The sequence below is a fragment of the Pelobates fuscus genome, chromosome 2 (genome assembly GCF_036172605.1).
Source record: "Pelobates fuscus isolate aPelFus1 chromosome 2, aPelFus1.pri, whole genome shotgun sequence".
Taxonomy (NCBI): domain Eukaryota; kingdom Metazoa; phylum Chordata; class Amphibia; order Anura; family Pelobatidae; genus Pelobates; species Pelobates fuscus.
This window is the reverse complement of record NC_086318.1, coordinates 244,630,425-244,656,402: the sequence shown is the minus strand read 5'-3', so window position 1 is coordinate 244,656,402 and position 25,978 is coordinate 244,630,425. Positions and strand designations below refer to the sequence as shown.

The window sequence follows — 25,978 nt, the reverse complement described above, 5'->3', positions numbered from 1 at the left end:
TTAATCACTGTAAATTTGGTGGTTTTCTGAAATGGAAATGAGAAACCTTACTTTGTATTTATTGATTTATTTTTGTAATTACGTTTTTTATTGAAACATAAAAGATAGTACATTCCAATCAGAAGAAAAAAGCACATTGTTCACAAACTGTAAAAGCATTCCACATGGAATTGACAACAGTATCCTATGACGGTATAATAATCTCTATTTGTTAATATACGAATGTAGAAAAAAGGAGAGAGCTTTTAATCTCCCTTATACTAATATGACAATCATATTGACCCCCATAGAGTGAGGTGGGGACATAGGGGGGGATTTAGGAAGTGGCAGGGAGCACAGTTTCCCACCCACTTCTATTTTTATGTATTACAAGAAGCCTTGTAATAAACTAAACAAATGAACGTAAACCGAATTGTAATTCAGCCTTCGTTCTTTCTTTGCAATTTCTATTCATTGATTTATCTTTCTGACAAATGGGCAAACAGCTGAAATTTGTAGAACTGTGTAGAACAAGTCTAGACCTGGGCATGCTTGTGAATTTCACAGTCTGAGCTAATATGGGCAAATTAAGTCAATGTGGTTTACGTCATCCGGGGAACACAAAGATGGCAGTGCCTAAGACATAGATCTAGACAAGAAATACACAAGGTAAAGGTGAAATAATGGACCTGGGGCATTTGGGAGTCACTAGGGGGCAATCAAATGTAGAGGAGTCGGGAGGAGGGTTAAAAAACAAACAAAAAAACATGACAGTGCCGTAATAAGAACAGTGCTTTGTACTTATCCTGGCACTCTTCTCCACACACATACAACACTTACAGAAACAGATCCAATGGCTCTAAGCAGGTGCCCCAATCTGCCCCAATCTGGCATCCCTCCAAGGGCCCTAGCAATCCTAATTTGACTCTGCCCTTTCTTCTTTTAATTTGGTAAAACTAATGTATGCTTGAAATCCTTATCCTGTGAAACCAAGAGTTGTGCATTCAAATAAAATAAGTTTATTTTACATAAAATATTTTTGTTTAATTCCTTTATTATTATTAACCCCTTTACACATTTCCAGTAAATGGTATTTGGTATGACCATGCCCAATGTCACAATAGGTTTCCTACTGTGTGCTGAGAATCACATTCAAAAAATGCTTTCATTTAAACTTCTATACAAAGAGCTTGATATTGAGCCATCTTCCTCCACACAAACTGTCACATTTTATCTTGCCTAATAATTAACAATGTGACAAGTTTCAAGTTTTACAATCTTGCTAGTCATAATTATCAAGAAAAATAAAAAATGTAATGATCCCTTAAAGATCCCATGCTAGCATTGGATGGCCTAATTAACCTTGGTAGATTTCTACAATCATGCGCACATACACACTCAAAGCGCCATTATTAATTCAATACACTGAAGTGGTCATGGTGCTTTGAGTAAACCTTTAATGACCAATGTTACACATACAGAAAAATACAGTTGTGCTCAAACGTTTGCATACCCTTGGATAATTGGTAATAAATGTACCATTTTTAAAGAAAACATGGGTAAACAGGCAAAACACATTTCTTTTATTTCTTATAGGATTCATATTCAACTGTCGGTTTTAATAAAATGGCACAGTCATAAAACAAACCATGGCAACAACAAAAAAAACTTGTTCAAAAGTCAGCATACCCTTAGTTTTTAATACCGTGTATTGCACCCTTTAGCATCCATGACAGCATGCAGGTAGTGCAGGTTCTTGCAGGTGGTATAGCTCTCCATTTGTCTTGGCAAAATGCCTCCAGGTCATGCAAAGTCTTTGGTCGTCTTGCATGAACCACATGTTTGAGATCTCCCCAGAGTGGCTCAATGATATTAAAGTCAGGAGAATGTGATGGCCACTTCAGAACCTTCACCTTTTTCTGCTGTAACCACTAGAGGGTCAACTTGGCCTTGTGCTTAGTGTCATTGTCATACTGAAAAGTCCAAGAGCGTCCCATGCGCAACCTTCGTGCAGAAGAATGCAAATTGTCTGCCAGTATTTTCTGACAACATGCTGCATTCATCTTGCTATCAATTTTCCCAAGATCCCCGTGCCTTTAGAGCCCACACTCTCCCAAATCATCAATGAGCCACAACCATGCTTCACAGTGGGGATAGTGATCTTTTCACTATACACCTTGTTGAGCCCTCTCCAAACATAGCGTTTATGGTTGTGACCATAAAGCTCTACTTTGGTCTCGTCACTCCAAATTACAGTGTGCAAGAAGCTGAGAGGCTTGTCAAGTTGTTGTCGGGCATATTGTAACCGGGCTTTTTTGTGGCATTGGTGAAGTAAAAGCTTCTTTCTAGCAACTCGACCATGCAGATCATTTTTGTTCAAGTATCATCATGTTGTGCTCCTTGAAACAACCACACCGTCTTTTTCCAGAGCAACCTGTATTTCTCCTGATGTTACCTGTAGGTTTTTCTTTGTATCCCTAACAATTCTTCTGGCAGTTGTGGCTGAAATCTTTCTTAGTTTACCTGACCTTGGCTTGGTATCAAGAGATCCCCCAATTTTTCACTTCTTAAGTGATTGAACAGTACTAACTGGCATTTTCACGGCTTTGGATATCTTTTTATATCTTTTCTTTCTTTATAAAGTTCCATTAACTTGTTACACAGGTCTTTTGACAGTTCTTTTCTCCTCCTCATGGCTCAGTATCTAGCCTGCTCAGTGCATTCACGTGAGAGCTAACAAACTCATTGACTAATTATGTACAGACACCAATTGCAATTTAAAAAGCCACAGGTGTGGGAAATTAACGTGTAAATGCCATTTTAATATGTGTGTGTCAACTTGTGTGTCTGTAACAAGGCCAAACATTCAAGGGTGTGTAAACTTTTTATCAGGGACATTTTGGTGATTACTGTTATCATTATGATTTAAAAAGGAGCCAAACAACTATGTGATAATAAAGGCTTCATATGATCGCTATCCTTCAATAAAATGAAATATTTTTGCATGATCAGTAATGTTTTCAAAATCAATGCCAACTTTTCACAATTTCTGCCAGGGTATGCAAACTTTTGAGCAAAACTGTAGCCCTTTGCAGTCGGAATTGTCACTCCACCTCTGGCAACGTCAGTGCATCACTAGCCAACCAGTAACAAGAGATCTGGGCTAAATAAAATGTATTTATTTTTATTTATTTTTTTCACTTTTCACTCATTTGAAGCAGTTTCCATACTAGCTACAGAATGGGAAAGAGTCCTTCTTAACTCCAAGATTGCAGTCAGATTTCTACAAGCTTTTTTTTTTTTAAATTCTTTATTTTTGTTGTGCATGCAATAACAGTAATCCTACTCAGCCACAACAGCTGTCGCAGGCGAAATGATAAATGATAATGATAAATGCAGTAGACATTACATGTGGTGTTTGCCATCAACCGCTGGTTTTAACCCTCGTTGGGCTGTATTTGGCTATATGTGTAGCAAACACGTAACAAGAGCTAGGAAAGAAAAGTTAACTACATGAAAGATAAAATATTATGAACAAAATAGAAATACAATAAAAGTCAAAGCAAAACGTAATAAAATGATTTCTTGTCCCCTTCTGCTGCTTGAGAACAGGACTGGCGTTCGTGAGGTGACCGCTTTGAAGCCTGTCCTGGTAGCAAAATAACTAGGAGTGGGGAGTACATCCTCAGTGGTGCAGCTTAGCTGTAATCCTGTCTGGGTATCTTCGCGGATCGGGTGCCTGTGGTGTTCAAGTGTCTGTGTGTTGTCGGTTTGCCCGTTGTGCTTTGAAGAGAGTGGCAGTCGGGGTCCTGGGGCCCGCTGGCTGGAATGGTCTGGTGTTCGCCACGTCCCAGGTGTGAGGCTTCTTCGGTCCTGGAACTGGAAGGGTTTGTGCCTGTTGTGGTGGTAGGTTCAGCGCTTCCAGCACCGAATCTATTTCTGATGGGCAGGTTACTCGAGTTGTTGCTCCCCCATGCGTGATAATTAAGCTTCTGGGGAATGCCCAGCGGTACGGGATTGCGCTTTGGCAAAGTGTGGCGGTCAGGGGTCTGAGAAGGCCTCTCCATGTCAGCGTGGGCCTAGACAGATCTTGGAAGAAAGATAAAGTAGCTGTCTCGAAAAGGTGAGTAGGCTTCCCCCTAACCGCCGCCATGAGAGTCAATTGGGCTGACCTTGTCTGGAGTTGGAGGATGACGTCTCTTGGGGCGTCCGCTGGAGCTCTGCTGGCTCTCGGGATGCGGTAGGCTCTGTCCATTGAGACCGCCTTCGCCTTCTGTGGTGTGAGCAAGAAGGCGAGGAGTCTATTGAGGTAGCTTGGTAAGTCATCTTGAGATACTGTCTCCGGGACACCTCTTATTTTTATGTTGCGGCTCCTATGCCGATCCTCCATCGCGTCTATGCGATTAGCAAGCAAGGTCTGTTTGAGTTGCATTTCAGCGTTTTGGGCCTCGAGTTGGGTACAGCGTGCGATGAGGCCTTGTGAGTCTGCCTCTGTTTTTGTGATGCGGCCTTCTACTGTGTGGATCTCCTCCCGCAGTACTGCTATGTCTGCCGCGAACAGGGTGCGGATGTTGCATAGCAGGGCTTTAATGTCCCCCTTTGTGGAGGGTAGTTCGTTGTCCTCATCTGAGGATATGCTGTGTAGACCTCCTGTGCCGGGGAAGTCGTCCAGTTCATCTAGTATCTGTTCCCCAGAGGAGGCCGAGGTCGCGTCGCCATTATAGTTAGGCGCGGGAACTTCTGCGGCCTTTGCTGGTCGAAGGAGAAGGTCTCCAATATCCCAGACCCCCACCGGTTTTACGGCCCCCTGGTGCCTGGACTTCTTTCCCATCTTTTGGTGGTGTGTTGTGGGCTAAGATTATTAAGTTTTGGGCTGATTTATTTATTTATTTATTTATTATTGCCATTTATATAGCGCCAACAGATTCCGTAGCGCTTTACAATATTATGAGAGGGGGATTTAACTATAAATAGGACAATTACAAATAAACTTACAGGAACAATAGGTTGAAGAGGACCCTGCTCAAACGAGCTTACATTCTATAGGAGGTGGGGTGTAAAACACATTAGGACAGGAATTTACAATCAAATAAGGTGGGCTGCCCTTTAGGAGAGGGCAAGAGACAGGTATGTGAGGTAAGGGTTAGTCTTGGAGGCCATAAGCTTTCCTAAAGAGATGGGTTTTAAGGCACTTCTTAAAAGATGCAAGACTAGGGGAGAGTCTGATGGCGGTAGGCAGGCTATTCCATAGGAATGGAGCCGCCCGCGAGAAGTCCTGCAAGCGCGAGTTGGCCGTACGAGTGCGGACAACGGACAGGAGGTGGTCACGGGCAGAACGGAGAGACCGAGAAGGGACATACCTATGGATCTGTGAGGAGATATAAGAGGGGCTAGAGTTGTTCAGTGCTTTATAGGTGTGAGTTAGTACCTTGAATTGACTCCTATAGCATACAGGAAGCCAATGTAAGGACTGGCAGAGGGGTGAGGTGTGAGAGAAACGACTAGAGAGGAAAATCAATCTAGCAGCAGCATTCATTACGGACTGTAAGGGTGCAGTACGGCTATTGGGGAGACCAATCAGGAGAGGGTTACAATAATCCATGCGGGAAATTACTAGAGCATGGACAAGCTCCTTGGTAGTATCTGGTGCAAGAAAGGGGCGGATGCGGGCTATGTTTTTAAGATGGAATCTACAGGATTTGGCAACATGCTGGATGTGAGGCTCAAAGGTGAGACCAGAGTCAAGTATGACGCCAAGACAGCGCGCTTGCAAGGATGGACTGATGTTGGTACCACAAACTTGGAGGGAGAGCGAAAGAGGAGGATCAGTATTAGGAGGAGGAAAGACAAGGAGCTCAGTTTTTGAGAGATTGAGTTTCAGAAAGCGGGAGGACATCCAGTCAGAGATGGAAGAAAGGCAAGCAGTGACACGTTGCAGGACGGCAGGGGAGAGGTCCGGGGAGGAGAGATATAGCTGGGTGTCATCAGCGTACAGGTGGTAGTGAAATCCAAAAGAGGTAATAAGTTTGCCAAGAGAGGCAGTATAAAGAGAAAATAGAAGGGGACCAAGGACGGAGCCTTGGGGAACTCCAACTGAGACAGGGCAAGGGGAGGAGGTATCATTAGAAAAGGAGACACTGAATGAGCGTTGGGAGAGATAAGAGGAAAACCATGAGAGGACAGAGTCACAGAGACCAAGCGATTGAAGAGTTTGAAGAAGGAGAGCATGATCAACGGTGTCAAAGGCCGCTGAGAGGTCAAGAAGAATTAGTATGGAGTAGTGGCCTTTGGATTTAGCTGCGATTAGGTCGTTAGTAACTTTGATAAGGGCAGTCTCTGTAGAGTGGAGAGGGCGGAAGCCAGATTGAAGAGGGTCAAGGAGAGAGTTGGAATTGAGGAAATGAGACACACGGTTAATGACAAGTCTTTCCAGAAGCTTTGAGGAAAAAGGGAGCAGGGATATGGGACGGTAGTTAGAGGGGGTGGATGGGTCGAGGGATGTTTTTTTTAGTATAGGTACTACAGTGGCATGTTTAAGGTCAGCAGGGACGATGCCAGAGGAGAGCGAGCAGTTGAAGATGTGTGTTAGAGAAGGCACGAGACAAGTGGAGAGAGATCTAATAAGGTGAGATGGGACAGGATCGAGCGGGCAAGTGGTGGGGCGAGAGGAGCAAAGAAGAGCAGCCACCTCTTGGTCAGTAGCTGGGGAGAATGTCTGGAGGGTAGGAAAGGCATGATCTATGTGTGATTGAGAAACAGAAAGGCAAGGAGGGGAGAATTCTTTCCTTAGCTGTTCAATCTTGTCAGTGAAGTAACATGCGAAGTTATCAGCAGTAAGGTTAGTTTTGGGGGTGGCCACAGCAGGGCGAAGAAGAGAATTAAAGGTGTGAAAGAGACGCCTGGGGTTGCGGGAACATGAACTAATGAGAGTGGAAAAATAGGACTGTTTGGCAAGGGCAAGGGCTGCACTGTATGAACACAATATGAATCTATAATGGAGAAAGTCTGATTGTGTACGAGACTTCCTCCAGGAGCGTTCAGCACAACGGGAGCATCTTTGCAGGTAGCGCGTTGATTTAGTATGCCATGGTTGGGGGCGGGTCCTCCTCGAGGTGCTTGTTTGGAGTGGCGCTGCAGTGTTCAAGGCAGATGTAAGAGTAGAGTTATATATGGAGATGGCCTGTGAAGGACAGGAGAGGGAAGGGATGGACAGCAGTTGTGAATCAATGTCAGCTGACAACTGTTGGAGATCAAGAGAATTAAGGTCCCTCCTGAGTTGAGGGGGGTTAGGCTGAGGTTTTTGGGTGAGGGGGTATGTGAGAGCAAATGATAAGAGGTGGTGATCAGAGAGTGGATATGGAGTGTTGCAGATATTAGATACTGTACATGCATAAGTGAAGATTAGGTCAAGGGTATTGCCAGCTACATGGGTGGGAGAATCTGCCCACTGCGATAGCCCGAGGGAGGAAGTCATGGAAAGTAGTTTGGTGGCTGCAGAGGTCAAAGGTGGGTTTATAGGAATATTGAAGTCCCCGAGAATTAGGGATGGAATGTTAGAAGAGAGGAAATAGGGTAGCCAGGCAGCAAAGTGGTCAAGGAAGAGAAGAGGGGAACCAGGGGGGCGGTAAATAACAGCAATGTTAGCAGAGAAGGGTTTGAAAAGGCGAATTGAGTGTATTTCAAATGATGGGAAAGAGAGAGAAGGGGGGGTGGGAAGAGGTTTAAAAGAGCAGTGAGGGGAGAGGAGAAACCCAACACCACCACCTTTACATTCAGAGTTTCTTGGGTTGTGGGTAAGTTGGAGACCACCGAAGGACAAAGATGCAGGGGTGGCAGTGTCAGAGGGGGAGAGCCAGGTTTCTGTTATGGCTAGTAAATCTATAGAACGAGAGATGAAGAAGTCATGGACAGCAGTGGATTTAGTTATATTGCAAACAGAGCGTGCGTTCCAGAGGGCAGTATTGAAGGAGGATTTAGAGGAACATGAGATGGGTATGAGATTAGTGTGGATCCTTGGGTTAGTATGTGCTGAGTTTGTTGCGAGGGGGCCAGGGTTAGGAGAGACATCACCAGCAGCTAGGAGCAGAAGGATAGAAAGGAAGTGAAGGTGGGAGTAGGATTTGAAAGTTTTGTAGGAGGGTATGTATGTAGAGGATTTGGGAGGAGTTGGTGGAGATAGGCTGGAAAGGTATGTGTAGAGTGCATGGGATGAATAGAGAGGGGAGGGGAGTAAGGTGGAAGTAATAATTATGGTGTTGCTAGGGACAGGTGAGTGAAAGGATAGGGATAATTTAGTGATGAGAGAAGTTAGTGTTAAAGTGAAAAATAGAAGGGAGAACATTAGAAAAAGTGTATTATATAGATATGTAGATCATATATACAAACACACAAATATCAATGAGTGATTAAACCAATGTAAGGATGATACCTCTGCTCTGAAGATTCAGCAGGACTTGGTTGCTTGGGAGTGCTGGGTGTTAATGCTGTTTTAAGGGGCCCAGTCTGAAATATAAGGTCTGAGGTTAGAAAAAAAAAGAAATAAAACACACTATTATGGGTGGGGAGACATGGGGCTATTGAGGTAATTAATTAGAGATGAAAAACTAAAAGGAGATAACATTTGGGATAAAAAGATAGGAAGGATCAGATAGGTGAAAGTCATAAACCATGAACATAAATTTACAAGTTTTCAAGCATGTGGATACGGAGTTCCAGTCTGCTTCAGTTGGCTGCTAGCCAGATTTCTACAAGCTTTTAACCTACATTTTAACATTTATTGTCTTTAAATATTCAGAGTTTTAAAAATAAAATAAAAAAAAAGATGCTTCCAGCATTAATGCTCAAAGAACCAAAGTTTCACTTTAGAAAATTATAACATTACCACCAACGTATAAAGGTCTAAAGAAGACTATACAAGTAGACAATAGTCACAAGATAAATGCATTTTAGAAAGTAAAAAATGGCAGCAATAGAAACTCGCTTATTGCAATCTTTAAATAAAATAAAAATAATGAAAACTTACCAAAATGTACTTTTTTGTTTTGCAGTATTTGCTTTTTACATTGATATCTGTTGATTTAAATAATTTTGATAAGGCCAAAGGTACTGCTGGTGCTGGTGGGGAAACTAAACTGGTGCTACAGATCTGATTACATTGATAGCCTTGAATCACTTACAATATTGAGAGAGAAATAATACCTTCAATTGCACAATTTGTGAAATGGCACTTCATATGGAGTTAATAAAAATTTTTAAAAAGCACTCCAAGCACTATGACCACTACCTACATATGAAGTGGTTATGGTGCCAGTGGTGCACTAGCTCCCCCCACCCCATATAAGTAGTCAAACTGTTTGCTAATGGTTTTATTTCTAAGCTTGCCGCAAAGCCCCTTAGTTTCTGCCACAGAGAAGCATTAAATATAGTGGTTCTTCGTGGTCGATGTGAAGGCACTGCGCTTGCACGCATGACGTCACTGTATGTTACTGTATGAGAACTGGGAACTAAGATTACTTGCTGCCATACCCAAAGGGCTTATAGGCGTGCTTTAAGGCCGCGTTTCTAAGCCCTCTAATTAACAAGATGGCTTTGAAGGGGTAGGTGACGAAGACAGGACTGCAGGCACTATGACAACTTCATTAATATGAAGTTTCCAAAGTGCCTAGAGTGTCCTTTTAAGGATTAGTGTCCCAATAACAAATAGATATACATAAAACAGTTTCCTCAACACAATCATTTCACACTAAAACAATAAAGCTCATGCATGTACACATAAATGTAATTAATGTGTAATTAATGAAAGAGTATATTCATGTAATATTTTCATTCGTAGTATCTGAACATGTACCAAAACCTTGAACTCAAATCACGTGTTTTCATCTAAATGACCGATGGTCAAAAAAGAGAAGCTAAAAAGAATAAAAGAATAAAAAAAATGAGAAAAAGGAAGTAAAAACCAAAGGTTATGTCGGGATCAGTGTATGAAGCAAGAGTACAGAAACCACCATCAGTTAATTTCTCTATGCAATAATAGTAGTATATAATATGTAGAATTGTACAGCATCATTAAAAATTGTGCTTCAGTTTTGCCATTTTGACTTTCTTGGCAAAAATGTTGAGTGTAGTGAATAACTTTGTCAGGTTTAGTGATATGAAACCTAAAGTGCAGAACTTGTACTAGCAAATAAAATAATAAACAAAAGTTCAAGGCAAACAAATCAAAACAAAGGGGCAAGGCAAAGGCAAGATCAGGCAATCCAATGATCAAAATCCAGGCAGCAAAGGTTCAGTGGGACAGGCTAGAGGTCAGGAAAACTCAGGAAGTACAGGTAGTAGCAGGTAGTAGCAGGAAAGTAGCAGAGAACAACTAAGCAATAACAGCTCAGCTGTTCAAGGTTTAAATATGGTGCCAAACACTAGATACACCTATTCTGATATGCCCCAATAGCATCCTATTGGTGCATGGTCAATCATCAGTGGTTGCCATGGGAGGTAAACATATTATTATTAGTTCCAGTCCCACCCCCAGGTCTGCCCTGCGACATGGAATGATCACGCATGTCTCTCAAGCGCCTATAATTGCCTGGGAGACATTCCGCAACTGTAGTTCGGAGGTTGCTGCCCACCCCTGGCATTCTTGAATGCGTGCGTTCGGGGCGCTATGAGTCGGAGGCGCTGATGAAGCACGAGGGAGTGCAGGTAAGTCCTGACAAATCATGTTAAAGTAATTTCTGCAAAATCTCAGTAACCTTCATTAGTTTTAGCAATGAGAAGGTGTTCACAGGTTTTTGTTTCCTCCTCCCCAATATTCTAATTAGCCATCAGGTTAATCTCAACATCATAAGTCAATCAGAATTCAGCCGTGTTGTTAAGGGATCTCACTTACAATTATGTATACATTTACGATTAACCAACCTAAACAGGTTGGTATAAACCTGAAGCCACATTCATCTTTATTGTTGATCCATTTCAGTACCATTTTATGGTACTCCTTGAAGCAGTCCTATGTTTCTATTCATTAAGTAGTATGAACTCAGTACAACTTCTTACCTGTAAGTCATTTATTAACAGGGTAATTAAAACAAGACCAGATTTTGTCTGGTAAAAATTACTGAATTCCGACCATACTGGTAATTCTCATATTTACTAAAGCCAAATACAGTTGGAATTTGGAAGATTCGAGTAAGCCCAGATGCATTCAGTATCCAGATTAAAATCAAACTCTATACAAAGTATAGGATTCTAAAGATTCATAAAAATTCACAAAGCAACAAATTTAACCAAAATCAAAACCAAATGCATCTGGCAGTATGCACATTTGCGAATTATTGTTAACTTGCTTTTTGCAAGTATATGATAATGTGAAGTATATTATTACTATACTATTAGCTCACGGGCTGTGCTAGCTAAATAAAAATACAGTTAGGTCTGGAAATATTTGGACACTGACACAATTTTCATAATTTTGTCTCTGTACACAACCACAATGGATTTCAAATGAAACACCCGGGGTGCAATTGAAGCTTTAGTTCAAGTGGTTGAACAAAAATATTGTATGAAAGGTTTAGAAATCTTAACAATTTTGGGGTGGGGCCTAGCTACCGAGCGAGCAGGATGTGGCTGAAGAAGCTCCTCAACTAAGCCTGTGATTTAAGTCCATAAATTGGACATTCCTGCTAATACTGCAACAACAACATTTCATGATGTCAGGGGAGAACCTTGGCACCTCCTGGGCCATTCTTACTGTTCTTACTGGCTCCATCGAGCGATTACCGAGCCTGAAGCTCCATGTGGCCTGCTGCTTGTTCCGTGGCAAAAAACACGGCCAATCTCCCACATTGGCGACACATCGACCTTTGCCTGAGCAGCACCTACCCCCCCTCTGGACTAGTGGGGGTTATCCCGGTCCCCGCTGGACTTGATCCTTACAGCAACGCTGTTCACTCCATTGCATTCTTGCAGAGATACTGATTCAAACAGGTGACAAGATGGAAGACACACCTCACCCAAGAACAGCAAAATGGTCCCCTACATTGGACTTGGCTGCTACCACCGAGCTGTGCCCCGTCAAGGAGTCGGGTGAAGACCTCTGTATGAGGGAAAGCATGGCTGGCAGACGCTGAGCACTTGAGCTCCCGACAACTGTCCTTTTCTTTGCAATGGAACTAAAGCTAGATCTGTGGCTAATGATGCCACACAAGATTCTATTCGACAGTACCAAAATGAGCAGTATATGTGAATATTATGACGTTATTCTCTTCTGTCATGTTATATGCTCGCAACTGCTGTTGTAGCTTTGCAAGCTTTTTGTGTTTCTATGCACACCAAATATAAAGATTAAAAACAAGATTAAAACAAGATTAAACAAAAAAGAAATTGTAACACAGTCCCCCTATTTCAGGGGCTCAAATATAATTGGACAAATTAACACAATCATAAATAAAATTTAAATTTGTAATACTTTTCGAGAATCCTTTGCAGGCAATGACTTCTTGAAGAGTGGAACTCATGGACATCACCAAATGCTAGGTTTCCTCCTCTGTGATGCTTTGCAAGGCCTTTACTGCAGCTGTATTCAGTTGTTGTATATTTGTCGGTCTTTCTGCCTTAAGTTTTTTCTTCAGCAAGTGAAATGCATGCTCGATCAGGTTGAGATCAGGTGATTGACTCGGTCATTTAAGAATATTTAACTTCTTTGCATTAAAAAACTCCTGGGTTGCTTTCGCAGTATGTTTTGGGTCACTATTCCTCTGTAAAGTGAAAAGTGAATTCTACTTTGTTGAATTTGGCTAAATCTGAGCAGATAATATCTCTATACACTTCAGAATTCATCTGGTTGCTTCTGTCTTTTGTCACATCATCAATAAATACCAGTGACCCAGTGCCATTGGAAGCCATATATGACGATGTGGTATGCTTTGGATCATGAGCCATTTAAAACCTTCTCCATACTTTTTTCCCCCCATCATTCTGGTACAGATTGATCTTAGTTTATGCTGTTCCAGAACTGGGTTGGATTTTTTAGATGTTAGTTCAGTCTGGCCTTTAAATTCTTGATGCTTGTGGTGATCCTTCTGTATTTGCTCTTGTGAAGTCTTGTCTTTATGACGATGTTGTGAAGTGTTTTTTCTTTACCATGGAAATGGTTTTTTGATCATCTACCACTGTTGTTTTACATGGATGTCTATGTCTTTTTGTTGCAGAGCTCACCAGTGCATTCTTTTTTTTTCTCAGAATGTATCAAACTGCTGATTTGGCCACTCCTAATGTTCCTGCTATCTCTCTGATGGATTTTTTCCTGCAGCTAATGATGGCCTGTTTGCCTTGAATAGAGATCTCCTTTGACTGCATGTTGTGGATTCAAAGACACAGGTTCCAAATGTGAATGCCACACCTGGAATCAACTCCAGACGTTTTACATGCTTACTTGATTAATAAATAATAATGGAATAGCTCGCACCTTTTTATAAAACAGCTTTTGCTTCTATTGTCCAGTTACTTTCGATCCCTTGACAAAGAGGACACTACATATTTGTCACGACAAGGTGACCTCAACACGCAGACTGTAACCCTAAACAGAGAAAATTGGACCTTAAAATGGCCGTGTTTAACGTGGATAGCTAGATTATAGTCAAGGAAAACCAGAGATCAGGAAAACAATACGGAATAGCCAAGTCAGGAAACTAGAAAACAGGATAAACAAGAAAATTAACCAAGCCAGGATACCAGAAAGCAGAATAGTCCAAAATACAAGCAAAGCCAATAAATACCCGAGAACACTATCAGGAAACTATATAGAACTAGAGCGAGCAACAAGTGAACCAGAATAGGGCACTGAACCAAAGCAAAAGGCGCTCGATTCATAGGGGATCTTTTGCTTTAAAACCATGCCCCCAAAATGTCACAGAGCATTAATTATTTAGAATATTTTGTGGCATTGCCGCTATGACATTGGCGCGCAAAGAGTAGCTGGAGTTCCTTCACGCAGCCACGTGACAATATTAAAGAGCTGTAATTCTTAATCCCTTCAATTTCGATTTGAGTACACTTAAATTAAATCTGAGAGACTGCACTTCAAGCCCATATTCATTATTTAACTGTGAAATGAATTTATTTTGGTAAACCGTGGAATAAATATATATCTAAATATATGGATCTAAATATTTCGAGACTTAACTGTAAATATAAAGGGTAAGGTTTTAGACCTTCCTATGCTCCAAACTGCTGCATGCATATCTACTAAATGTTTTAAACTAGCAAATGGGCAGCCATTGGGGATGGAATCTGTAAAATAATGGGGAGAGGTGGCATAATCCCTCCTTACCCTCCACCGGTGGGCATCAAGTGGGGACTTAAAAATATTTAATGGCAGTGGACAGATCACTGTCCACCCTCTTTCCCCCATTTGCTATTTAATAAAAGGAAAAGGGGTACAGCCTAATATCCCCCGGCTCCCATCCATGGTCAGCAGGTTTGGGGGTAAATAGTACCTCTCACAGCCCCTACCCTTTTGCGATGGTTTGGCACTATTATCATAATTGTGGAGGGAACCAATATCCCCACCTATGGGTGTTTGGTGGGGGCTCTAAATAATTATACAAGGTGGAGGTGGACATGCCATTGACCATCCACCCCTTGCCCCCCCCCCCCCCCCCCAAAAAAAAAAAAATTGTCAATGCCGACCTCCATCCCCCTAAAAATAAATAAATCCTACCTAACCCCCTCAGCATAATACTAGTGAGTTGGGGCTGTTAGACAAAACAATCAGCAGATATAGCTAATTTTGTGTTTTCTGTCTATAAAATTCTATAATGAGACCCATCATAATTTTCAGCACCAGATCTAATAGGCCCTTAAGCACTGCATGGGAGTTATGCCCACATACAAATATATATATATTTTTATATAGTGGCAGCATTTCTAGAGAGCTACTTTCCCAAAAGAGATATATTCCAAAAGTTTCATTTTGATTTAACTATTTTGTGGCCTCTAATGCATTTACAAGAATCGTATTTATGCTTCTGTGTTAATATTTTTGACACTTTCTGTTATATTGCATTATAATAGTTGCAATGTAATTTACATTTTTTTAACAAAATACTCAGTACGCGTTTGCCTACATAGCTTGTGAAGTGTGTCCTTGAACAAAAATCTATATGTAGAACATTATTGGCCTACTGTTCTATGTTAGCTATGCATCACATATTTGAGATACATTTTATGCTGTCACGTTTAATGAGATCACTTAAAAATGAACATCTTCAAGCATTAAAATTGCTTTGAGTCAAGCTGACTATGTAAAATGCATGATTCAACTTTGTTTACTTAAATGTAATAGATATGTATGTCTTGTGACGTGATGGGACCTCGTACCTGTGAAAAGTCAAACTTTCCACGAGAATGGCTTATTACCCTATTGAAATAAGGTAGAGGTAAAGGTCCTGCAGAAGGAAAGAGGAAGTCAATGCTTTCAGTGTAAAAGCTGCCCATGATGCGTCTGCTTCCTGTCTTCGTCACATTTGTGAATTTCCACCTGCCCACTAACAAAACAGCAAAGCTTCAGCTCACTTAGTGTCATTCTAATTGTGTCGAGCAGTGGATTGTATCAATATCCAAGTGTTATGTCTTTTGCCTTCTCCTTGCAGCTGCCGTGAGGTGAAAGAACTGTGGCTTGATACTCTCATCTGGTAAGCCCTACACATTGAATTCTCCTATTTAATTTATCATTAATTTTATTATTATTATTTTTTTGTGACAAAGGGATGTGTAAAGCCTGTGAATTTTGTGACAGTTTGCTGTATATTGGATTGGTGCAACTAAATGTAAAAAAAATCAATAAATAGAAATGTAAAATGATACTAAGTGTCTACTAAAGAAATGTATATGTAGATGATGTATATGCTATATGTTCTACTTTTTAAACTTGCATTATTTCGGCTCATGTATTATAGCATTTGTGTGTTTGATTTCTTTAAAACCTTTTTCTGAAAATTCAAATTACAAAAATCTAAACATAAATTCACCTTAAAAAATGTTGAGATAGTTAACCAGGACTATTTTGTGTATTCAGATACTATATATAGATAGATGTATGTATTGTTCACATGTTTGCGTGCTTTATTAGTTAATACTCACATGATTATATTAATATAACGACACCCTGTAGGCATAACTCACCAAACACATTCATAAATTATGGTCAGGTATAGTCAACTTTGCCAGTTCCACTACTGTTATGTAGGAGCAAAACATGTGTGACTTGTGTACAGCTGATATTAAGCTTACATTAATTTTGCACCTTTTCTTTTGTTTATATTAGATATTAAAATGGTTAAAACAAAGGCCGAAAAATGTTATGTATTCAGAAATCGAGTGTTCTTGTGTTTGATTATTACAATAATGTTTAAGTAAATTTAGGACTACTATGTAAACTACAGTATTATGGTGTTACTATGCATGTGACAGTATAGATTAGTGAGGGTATCCCACACGTCTTCTTACTCACTATGAATAGACTTATGCTAAGAAAATATTAGTCATTGATTTTTCTAGTACGTTTTGATCATAGTAATTCTGCAAATGAACACGCAATGGATAAAATGTGAGCAATTCTGAAATAATGTGCTAAAGTTGGAACAATCAGCAGATGTATTAAATTAATTTTTATGGTGATTGCCTCAAAATTAGATATTCAGGAATAGATTTGCCTGAACATCTGATCTGAACGTTTGCCTTAATAAATATAATTATGTATGTTTTACGTGTCATATTATGACACTGTGTTAAAACCCAAAAGGGTTGAAGTGTAGGGAATCACTTAAGAATAACTATGATAATCATAACTAAAAATACATACATGCTAATGTTGATGCAAATGAACAGTATTCAAAGTGTGCAGCTGGAAGAAATTGCAAGAAAACATCAGGGAACCCCCTGGGATTTCCCCATGATTAATAGATAGATAGATAACTATTGATATAATTTTGAATATACAGAATGAAAGAACATCTAACTAGCACTAAAACATTTCCAGTAGAAATATGGAAATAGACTTCTGTGGTTTTCTTCTAGCAACCATAGACTGTTTCTGGAGTGAAGGTTCCCTTACTGATGATACTTTTATATAGTTCTTCTGTATTATACAGCATCTACATTGTAGGGCCTGTTTGTGTGATTACCTTTATCATAGAACTAGACAAAATGACCTGCTAACCTCTGATAAGAGATCTCTGATAAGAAATCATGACTTCCTTCCTTAGTTCTGTAGATAGTATGATTTCTATGATTGTGGATCATAACATTGAAGGGAGGAATGCTTTCCGTTTCATGTCTCACCCCACCTACCGCTGATGTTGCAGTAAAGCTCATGTTGTTCACGCGTTTGTGGTCAGATATGCCTGTGCACTAACCATAACATTTTGTTATTGTATTTCACTAAATAAACACACAATTAAACCCTGAAAAACAAGCCCATGGGAATTGTTTGTGAAACTGGGGAGGTCCTCACCAAAGCTACATTGTAACCTCATAAAAAAAAACAGTAATTAACATAAAAAGTAATCGGTTCATGAACTACCAGCAATGATAAAACTTTGTTTTGGAGAACAATGTCCAAAATCTGTTTTGGAATTATTTTCCAACCGACAACAAAGTGAGGAATTTATCAAGGTAAAAAGTTGCTATTTTAGGGCAAAGTGCTGAATAAGAAGCAGTCACCATGGAAACCAATAGAATGTTGCTCAAAATTGAGCATTCTTTCTCAGAATAGCACCTCTTCTGCCATGATACGTTTTGACAAAAATGTATGTTGGCTCAGTCTTGACTAGTCTCGACATTCATAGGCTTTGTGTTAAGGTGTGTTATGTTGAAAAAATTGGGAAGATTGCTGCTAATACAATAATAAAATGTGTTCTTTGATTGCAGGCAAATTAAAGAAGTTGGTGGAATTGAGGGTAACAAAGTTCCCTCAGCAAGACTGCTAATGAAGGTGCTCACAGGATGCAATGCTGTAAGTAAAACATTTCTATACCAACTAAGTCCATAATTCTCACCATCAAAACAATAATGTACTATTTATAGGACCATATGATCAGTATTAAACATCCCTTGTATTTTCTTTTCAGTCTAAAGCACTTAATGCCAACAACATGGAGACTTTAATTGAATGTCATTCTATGGTAAGTTATTAATTTGATACTGTAAAATATATGTATTTAAGTTATGTTACATAATCAATATCCATTTTTGTATGGCACCATTATATTATCTACTGCTTGCAAATCAGTTGCTAGGATTAACAGGCCACACTGCTTTTCATTATGCAATTGCTGTATGCTGCAATAAAGTGTTGTTAAATAATAATTATTAATAAGTGTGGTAGATAATAATAATAAAAAAATTATTGTAGTACATATTGACATGCTCCTAGATCTTCTGTGTGCATATTTGTTACAAAACAAAAAAAATGCATAATTACATTTTAGTGAGCTTTATCTGCATATAGAGTCTTCTGGTTACGTTCCATTTCATATCTAGAACTCTATCTTACTTGTTTTACAGGAAAATGTCAAAAAATACCAATTGCTGGCAGCAATGATTAATGAAGCGGGCATCTGCCATGCAAATGGTGAGTTGGAAAAATCAGTTCTTATATTCTACCAGTATGTGTTGTTATTCCTTTTTTATGGAAACCAGCATTTTGTTGAATTGTTGACTCCACCACTTTTTAGAACAGAACATGTTGATAAATCTCTCTCATAAACATCTTATGAATTTATGCAATTCATTGGCTTCTAGAACTATGGACATTACCTGCCTAGCAAAAAGTATTTAGTGTAGGCTACGATACAGAGTGATCTTTTACTGCTACCTACACCACCCACTATATGACCTATAATATATTCCTTTATTACATCATCATGCTTGTTGGTAGCAATACATTAATAAAGGGGGCTAATGTTTAGTTTAAAAAAAATCTTTTCCTTCCAGAGGTGTTTGTGGTGCCCACAGTGACTGTACAGTGTATTGCAAGTGTTAGTGGAAAAAAAGAGAGAGCGTGGGGTTTCCCCCGCATGATACATTCACTCTTTTTATTTCAATCTAGATTTGCTGCGGTTTGTCACTTACTTAAGTTATATTAACTATACAACATATTAGGTAGTGTTTGCACTCAATTACTCGGTGGTGCTGGTATTTAAGAGGTATCCCTCTACTATAACCTCCAAATTAGTGAAAATCAAAATACAAATAAATAAAATACCGCACTCATTAATATTGTTTCAAAAATGAAAAAGGTAGAAGTAATATAGTTATACCAAATTTAATATATATACAATCCAAGATTGATATCTATTCATACAAAAAAATATATAGGATGATCTCAACCAAAATTTGAAAATTCATCTGTATACTGCTCCAACCATTATACAAAACAATGTGTACTAGTAGTCAGTCCTGCGAAATGTATTAAATAGGAGATTGCTAATCCAGAATATATCTCAAAATACATATATACACAATCACAACTCTAATAAAGGACAGACTGTCCAGTCAATCCTGTGAAATATATATGGTTAAAGTAACAAGTGCAAAACCTGCCTCTAAATTCATGTATGTACACATTTGAGAGTCATTCAACAAATCCGATCTCTGTATAGACATCAACCACTAAGTAAATATAGAAGTAGTGTCAGTGGTAATATATATAAACGAGCAAACAGATAAATATACTGTTCAAGCATAAAGGTCAATCCTAAATCAATGCCATGGATCAGAAACTTGTATCACAACATATAGATCTGTATATAGTTCTGTAACATCACAAAGTCCTGGTGGATCCAAATCCTTGCAAGGATAGAAAAAGGAAAAAGATGAAAAATAGAAAAAATGTATGGGAAAAACCACCACATAGAAAAATTAATTGTATGAAAAAAAGAAAAAAAGCAAAAAATATAATAAGAAAAAATAATAAGAAAAAAAGAGTCCTGTGCAAAAGTCACTATATACACGTATAGTATTCTTATGGGTGGATCTCACCGCTAAATGGGTAACATTTTTTCTATTTTTCATCTTTTTCCTTTTTCTATCCTTGCAAGGATTTGGATCCACCAGGACTTTGTGATGTTACAGAACTATATACAGATCTATATGTTGTGATACAAGTTTCTGATCCATGGCATTGATTTAGGATTGACCTTTATGCTTGAACAGTATATTTATCTGTTTGCTCGTTTATATATATTACCACTGACACTACTTCTATATTTACTTAGTGGTTGATGTCTATACAGAGATCGGATTTGTTGAATGACTCTCAAATGTGTACATACATGAATTTAGAGGCAGGTTTTGCACTTGTTACTTTAACCATATATATTTCACAGGATTGACTGGACAGTCTGTCCTTTATTAGAGTTGTGATTGTGTATATATGTATTTTGAGATATATTCTGGATTAGCAATCTCCTATTTAATACATTTCGCAGGACTGACTACTAGTACACATTGTTTTGTATAATGGTTGGAGCAGTATACAGATGAATTTTCAAATTTTGGTTGAGATCATCCTATATATTTTTTTGTATGAATAGATATCAATCTTGGATTGTATATATATTAAATTTGGTATAACTATATTACTTCTACCTTTTTCATTTTTGAAACAATATTAATGAGTGCGGTATTTTATTTATTTGTATTTTAAGTTATATTAACTATTTTTTTTTAAATGTAAAATGTATTTTAGAGAACACTAAGAAGAGAAAGGCTGTGATCTCTTGGCCCTTCACATTCCGACGCAGTTCTACTCTGTCAGAGTCTTCGAGTCCTTCGGAATTAAACACCACTTTATTTGATCAGCCGCTATCTATCGTGTGTGAAGATGATACGCTTCCTAAGCCAATATTGGTAAGTCAAATATTTATTACTTTTAGAAATAGAACATGCACATTATGGATAGTCAAACACGCAGCTTTCAAAGCTTTTGGTCCGTAATTCCTTTTCAGAACTCAATAAAACGGAAAGCACTTATTAAATTCCCATATATGTAGCAGGCAATGACTGAAATCTGCCCCTGGAACTCGGTGTCCTAATCTCTAGTCTCAGTAAAACTGAGTGCATGCAATGTTTTTTTTAGCAGTCTGCAAAACAAGAGTATATGAAATAGCAATTCTTAGCGGAGCGGAACCATGTGATGGTTGCTAATGTGTAAAATTTTTCTACTGCTACATGAATGTAATTTTCTTTGTTCCCGCAGGACATCTTAAAGATTCTACGGGTAGAGGGCCCATTGGCTGAGGGCATTTTTCGTAAGGCTGCCAACGAGAAGGCCCGCAAAGAGTTAAAAGAAGAGCTAAACTATGGAAAGACATTGGATTTAAAATACAAATCTGTGCACTTACTGGCAGTGGTTCTTAAGGTAAAACAATTGTCCTTTTAGCTTGCCTTAAATATAATAGATTATAATATATTATTATGGCATTGTTTAACAATTTTGTATTGTAATATAGATTGCATTGATAAATCAAATCGCATTGCATAGCTGACAATTCGTAGTCTAAAACTAATCTCTAAATCTAAAATATTCTTTGAATTGCAGGATTTTCTTAGAGGTATTCCACACCAACTGCTGTCCTCCGATCTTTATGATGAGTGGATGGCTGCCCTTGAAAAGACGAGTTTGAGTGAAAAAATTGAAGCAATGAAATGGTGAGTAATGTATTACTCAATATGATATAAAGAACTGATGGCTTTTGTGGCTTCTGTCAAAAATGTTGCTTCAAAATGTTCTTTGTTTGGGCACCTGATAAGAGTGTAAAATGTCCTTTACTTAGTCTTCTTTACTTAGTCTTACATTTCTTAATTGGTTAATTACATTGGTTTATTATATTCCGATTTGATATATATACTAGTCCAACATAATGATCTAGGTATTTTGTCAAACATTCTTAACATACTTTATAAAAAGATACATCGTTATAACAATTACATTTCCGAATCGTATGTGGTATAATATATATATTGACATGTATATGAGATTTACTGAAGGTTATTGTACAGGGGACAAATAGTAGAATTGTTTCCCCATAAAAGTTGCAAAAGCAAGCCCCCCACCCCCACCCGCACTCTTCCCTGTGAAATAACCTTGTGGTGAACCTCAGGCTACCTGCTAGTCTGTTACACTTGGGAATTAACCAGATTCTAACTGTTGACATGAATGGCTAGGGAGGTTATTTCCCTGGTTAATAAATACTGGTTCTGCTACTTTCTCATTTATGAATGGGAGGGAGTTTTTTGTCAAAATGTTTATGGACAGTTCCTCTTTCAAAAGGAAAACTTCTTCATGGTGGAGTTTTCATAATGGTTGAAACTGAGATTGTGCAAGCTCTAAACATTTCTATGTGTTTTGGCTTAGTGTTGCAGATAAACTCCCAAGACCAAACTTCATTTTATTACAACATTTGATCTGCGTTCTTCATCACATCAGCAAGGCTTCAGATGTAAATAAGATGGATTCAAACAATCTAGCCGTCTGCATTGGCCCAAATATGCTTATCCCAAATAACGACAAAAGTCTCCCCCTGGAAACTCAGAAACGGCTCAATGAAAAGGTAATTTTTACTACAACGTATGTCATATTAATTCATGTATTATTGAATATGTAAACCTTGCAGACTCCAAAATCACTGATATTAGTATCCTATCTCCATATTTTCTCTTGGACATTATGATAAACTCATTTAAAAAGCTACCTAGATGTTTTTCAAGGAAACCTTAATCCCAGAGAATACTTTCAGGGTTATTTACTAGAGGGAGGATTGACAAGAATACAAAGTGAATTTAAAGTGAATTTCAAATTTAAGGTTAAAATAACCGAACTGGAAATATTATATTGTAGCTAATTTGGTCTAAAATTTGGAATTCAACTGATTTCACTTGAAATTCCCAACAATTCTCCCTTTAGTAAATAACCTTGTTAATCTGACACTGATGTCCATGTAGTAGGGCAGAGGAACTTGAATTTGCTTTAATATGCTAAGGGAGAGATAATTCACTTACCCCAGTTATTCATAACATTGTAATCACCCCAGTTATTTGCAACCTTTTACAAATGCCCAATGTAGGTGCTAATCTCAGTGGGCTCTCTGAGCACTTGGACCCCACCTCATTAAATTCTATATGATCTGTGTTGCTTAGTTTTAATGTGTAGTATGTTGGAAGTACTCTTTAACATGTGTAGAATCAGGTAATTAAACAATAAATTAACTGTGCCCTTCAAGTCAAAATGGAGTCAAGTACACTTTAGTTGCACCTAAAATAAACCTTTAAATGCAAAAAAAGTTATTTCCTAAACTCAGAATTGTTGAAAATTCATGCATTTAGGCTAAAATAGCTGAATCAGAAAAAAACCCCCAAAAAAACGTTCAAGTCAATTCTGCATTGAGGTTGGCTATTTAAGCCGTAAATTTAAAACATCACTTGGAATTCCCAGCTATTCTCACTGAAGTGATTAACCTGTAAAAGTGTTAGTGGTGAATATGTACACCACTAACAGCAAACCTGTTCTACACCTGTAGCATAATATTAAATTTATATCATGTCATAATTCAAATTCACCAGTAAAAGGGTATTTACCAGTTTTTCCTGTATTTCAATCGTGTGTTCCTTTCTTTTCACAGGTTATTTCCCTGGTTGAGTTTTTAATAGACCGTTGTTTTGAAATGTTTGGTGACAATGTGTCTCAGCTGCTCAGTGCTTCAGAAGAGGATTCACTGGAAAACATTGACATTGCAGGTATGTATTATTCATTGCGCACCTGTCAAATAATGGAACAGGTTTCAAAAAGACAAACGACAGTCTTTGTAACTAACAACAGGTTTTATCACGACAAACAGTCTTTGTAGCTAATGGCTCCCCATCTGTTTTATAAACAATAGTAGGTGCATGTTTTAAAATATCAACAAATAGTGTATTCATCCTCTTAACAATAAGAAGGAAAATTGATTCATACTTACCGTCATTTTCTTTTCCTTATACATGGTAACACTACATTTCCACACATCTACTTTGAGAGTTGTAAAGCTAGTTGCAAATACTGCATGGTAGAGAAGGATTGTATCTATTTGTACCAATTTCAGAGTTCTAGTTCCTATTCTTTCTGCAATAATAAGAGGAGCTAACCCACTAGTAAATTCGGCCATGTTTGATCAGCAAAGTGTTTATTTCAGCTGTGTGAGAAGCAGCATTTACAATCTACGAACTATAGAACATTTTATGTGTCAATGAAATGCATATAGTATTAGTGACTTGTATGTTTCTTTTGATTATATACAATAACTCACCCAATACGATGATATTACTAATACAATTATCACTGCTTTGTGTGTATCTGTGTTCTTGCGATTAAATTATATGACATACCTTTTTTTTCAGAAATTTCTTCTCATCAAAATGACTCGGCCTACGACAGTACCGATCAAGATCATGAAGGTCTTGCCAGTCCATTCAGAAGAAGGCTTTGTTGGCACAACACGTTTGGGAGTGAGGATCTACAGAGCTCAGTGGATCAAGATCTTGAGCTTTCGCCATCATCTGTAACTAGGTTGAAAAATCTAGATACTAGCATAGACAGGAGGTGTTCAGAGCCATACATTTTTCCTTCTCAAGGTGCCAAAGTTTTGCCAGGAGCTAAACTAACAAGAAGCCATGATGATGTTACAGTTCGCAAAAGAGGAACATATCCAAGCGATGGAGAACTGTCCAAGCAAGGTTCAGAGGAATGTTGTTCTAGAGCTTTATACAAGAAAAAAATTCCTAAAGGACTCTCCATTAATACGAGTGCTCATTTAGAATGTTTGGATGATTTATTGCCAAATGTAACTTCTACATACCCTCTGGACAATTCATACCTAGACTGTTCTGTTTTTACAAGCTCACCGCTTGTTTCCCCTTCAAGTCCTGAGAAAACTAGCAAGTTGAAGCACCAGTCTTTTTCTACTAAGTGTAAAGACAAAATTGATGCAATGCGACCAGCCAGAGAAATAAGAAAACATTCAAACTCTTTCTCATATGTAAACCATAAAAAATGTCTGTCCAAGACACAGAGTTGGGGACCTGAAGGACAAAATACCGGTTTACATAGAAATGCTCTGACACTAAGCTTGAGGAATAAGAGACAACCTGACAGTCCACGGGACAAACAGTTTCAGCAACCACCCGTTGTAAGGCTGAGAAGGACTGCATCTGCTCGCAAAATGTCAGTGGATGAAGTGTTCAGAATTGTAGACCAAAGAAACCCTGGTAACCCTCCATCTTATGAGGAAGCTGTCAATAAAAATTCTTGCTCATTTGAGAGCATGACAGTCCACACCATGAGATCAAGTGTTTCAAGTAAGGATTTGCTAAGTGAACATGAAAATGAAAGTTCCCACAAAGACAGCACAGATCACATTGGGTCAAACTCAATAAAGGAGGTACAAACAGGGGATGCTCCTTTTAAAAATGATGTGGAGAAAACCATCGCTGTAAGGACTTTGTCAGAATCATCTCAACCTAACAAACATGACTGCTTAAGTCGGAGATGTAGCCAGCCGGTATTTGAGATATATGATCAGTTGCAATATGCCAAGGAATCCTACGTATGAATAGATAGTTCGTTGTCATAAGACTATAAGAGTATTCAATGCTTATATGTAAATAAAATGAAAGTAGTGTAAATAAATCCTATACATATTGTAAAAAGTTGTAGTGTTTTGGGTTGTTTTGATATTTTGCAGCGAATCATTTATCAAATTAAATATCTGCAGTATTAGAAAATAAGATTGTGTTTGATAAATCAGACTAGATGTCTCAGGGGAAGCAGTTTTTTTTCAGAACCATTTGTAACTGATGTTAACTGATAATTCATGTAATGTTAACCATGAATAAACCCACTTGCTGCTACCATCTCCTCTGACATGGTAAATTCAATAGATGCAAATCCTACTACTCTCTCTTTGTATCA

At 38.4% G+C, this 25,978-nt stretch overlaps 1 protein-coding gene across 1 annotated transcript in view; it reads left to right on the top strand.

Moving 5' to 3' along the window:
* TAGAP (T cell activation RhoGTPase activating protein) overlaps window positions 1-25,640 on the top strand; it is a 122,575-nt gene extending 96,935 nt beyond the window's left edge. Inside the window, exons 5-14 of the mRNA XM_063441212.1 lie at window positions 15,624-15,665; window positions 17,902-17,986; window positions 18,102-18,155; window positions 18,538-18,604; window positions 20,723-20,883; window positions 21,233-21,394; window positions 21,575-21,684; window positions 22,391-22,586; window positions 23,655-23,769; window positions 24,409-25,640. Of these exons, the coding sequence (XP_063297282.1) occupies window positions 15,624-15,665; window positions 17,902-17,986; window positions 18,102-18,155; window positions 18,538-18,604; window positions 20,723-20,883; window positions 21,233-21,394; window positions 21,575-21,684; window positions 22,391-22,586; window positions 23,655-23,769; window positions 24,409-25,619 (2,203 nt within the window). The 3' untranslated portion in view covers window positions 25,620-25,640. The remainder of the gene's footprint in view (window positions 1-15,623; window positions 15,666-17,901; window positions 17,987-18,101; window positions 18,156-18,537; window positions 18,605-20,722; window positions 20,884-21,232; window positions 21,395-21,574; window positions 21,685-22,390; window positions 22,587-23,654; window positions 23,770-24,408) is intronic.
* The last annotated feature ends 338 nt before the right edge of the window (window positions 25,641-25,978 follow it).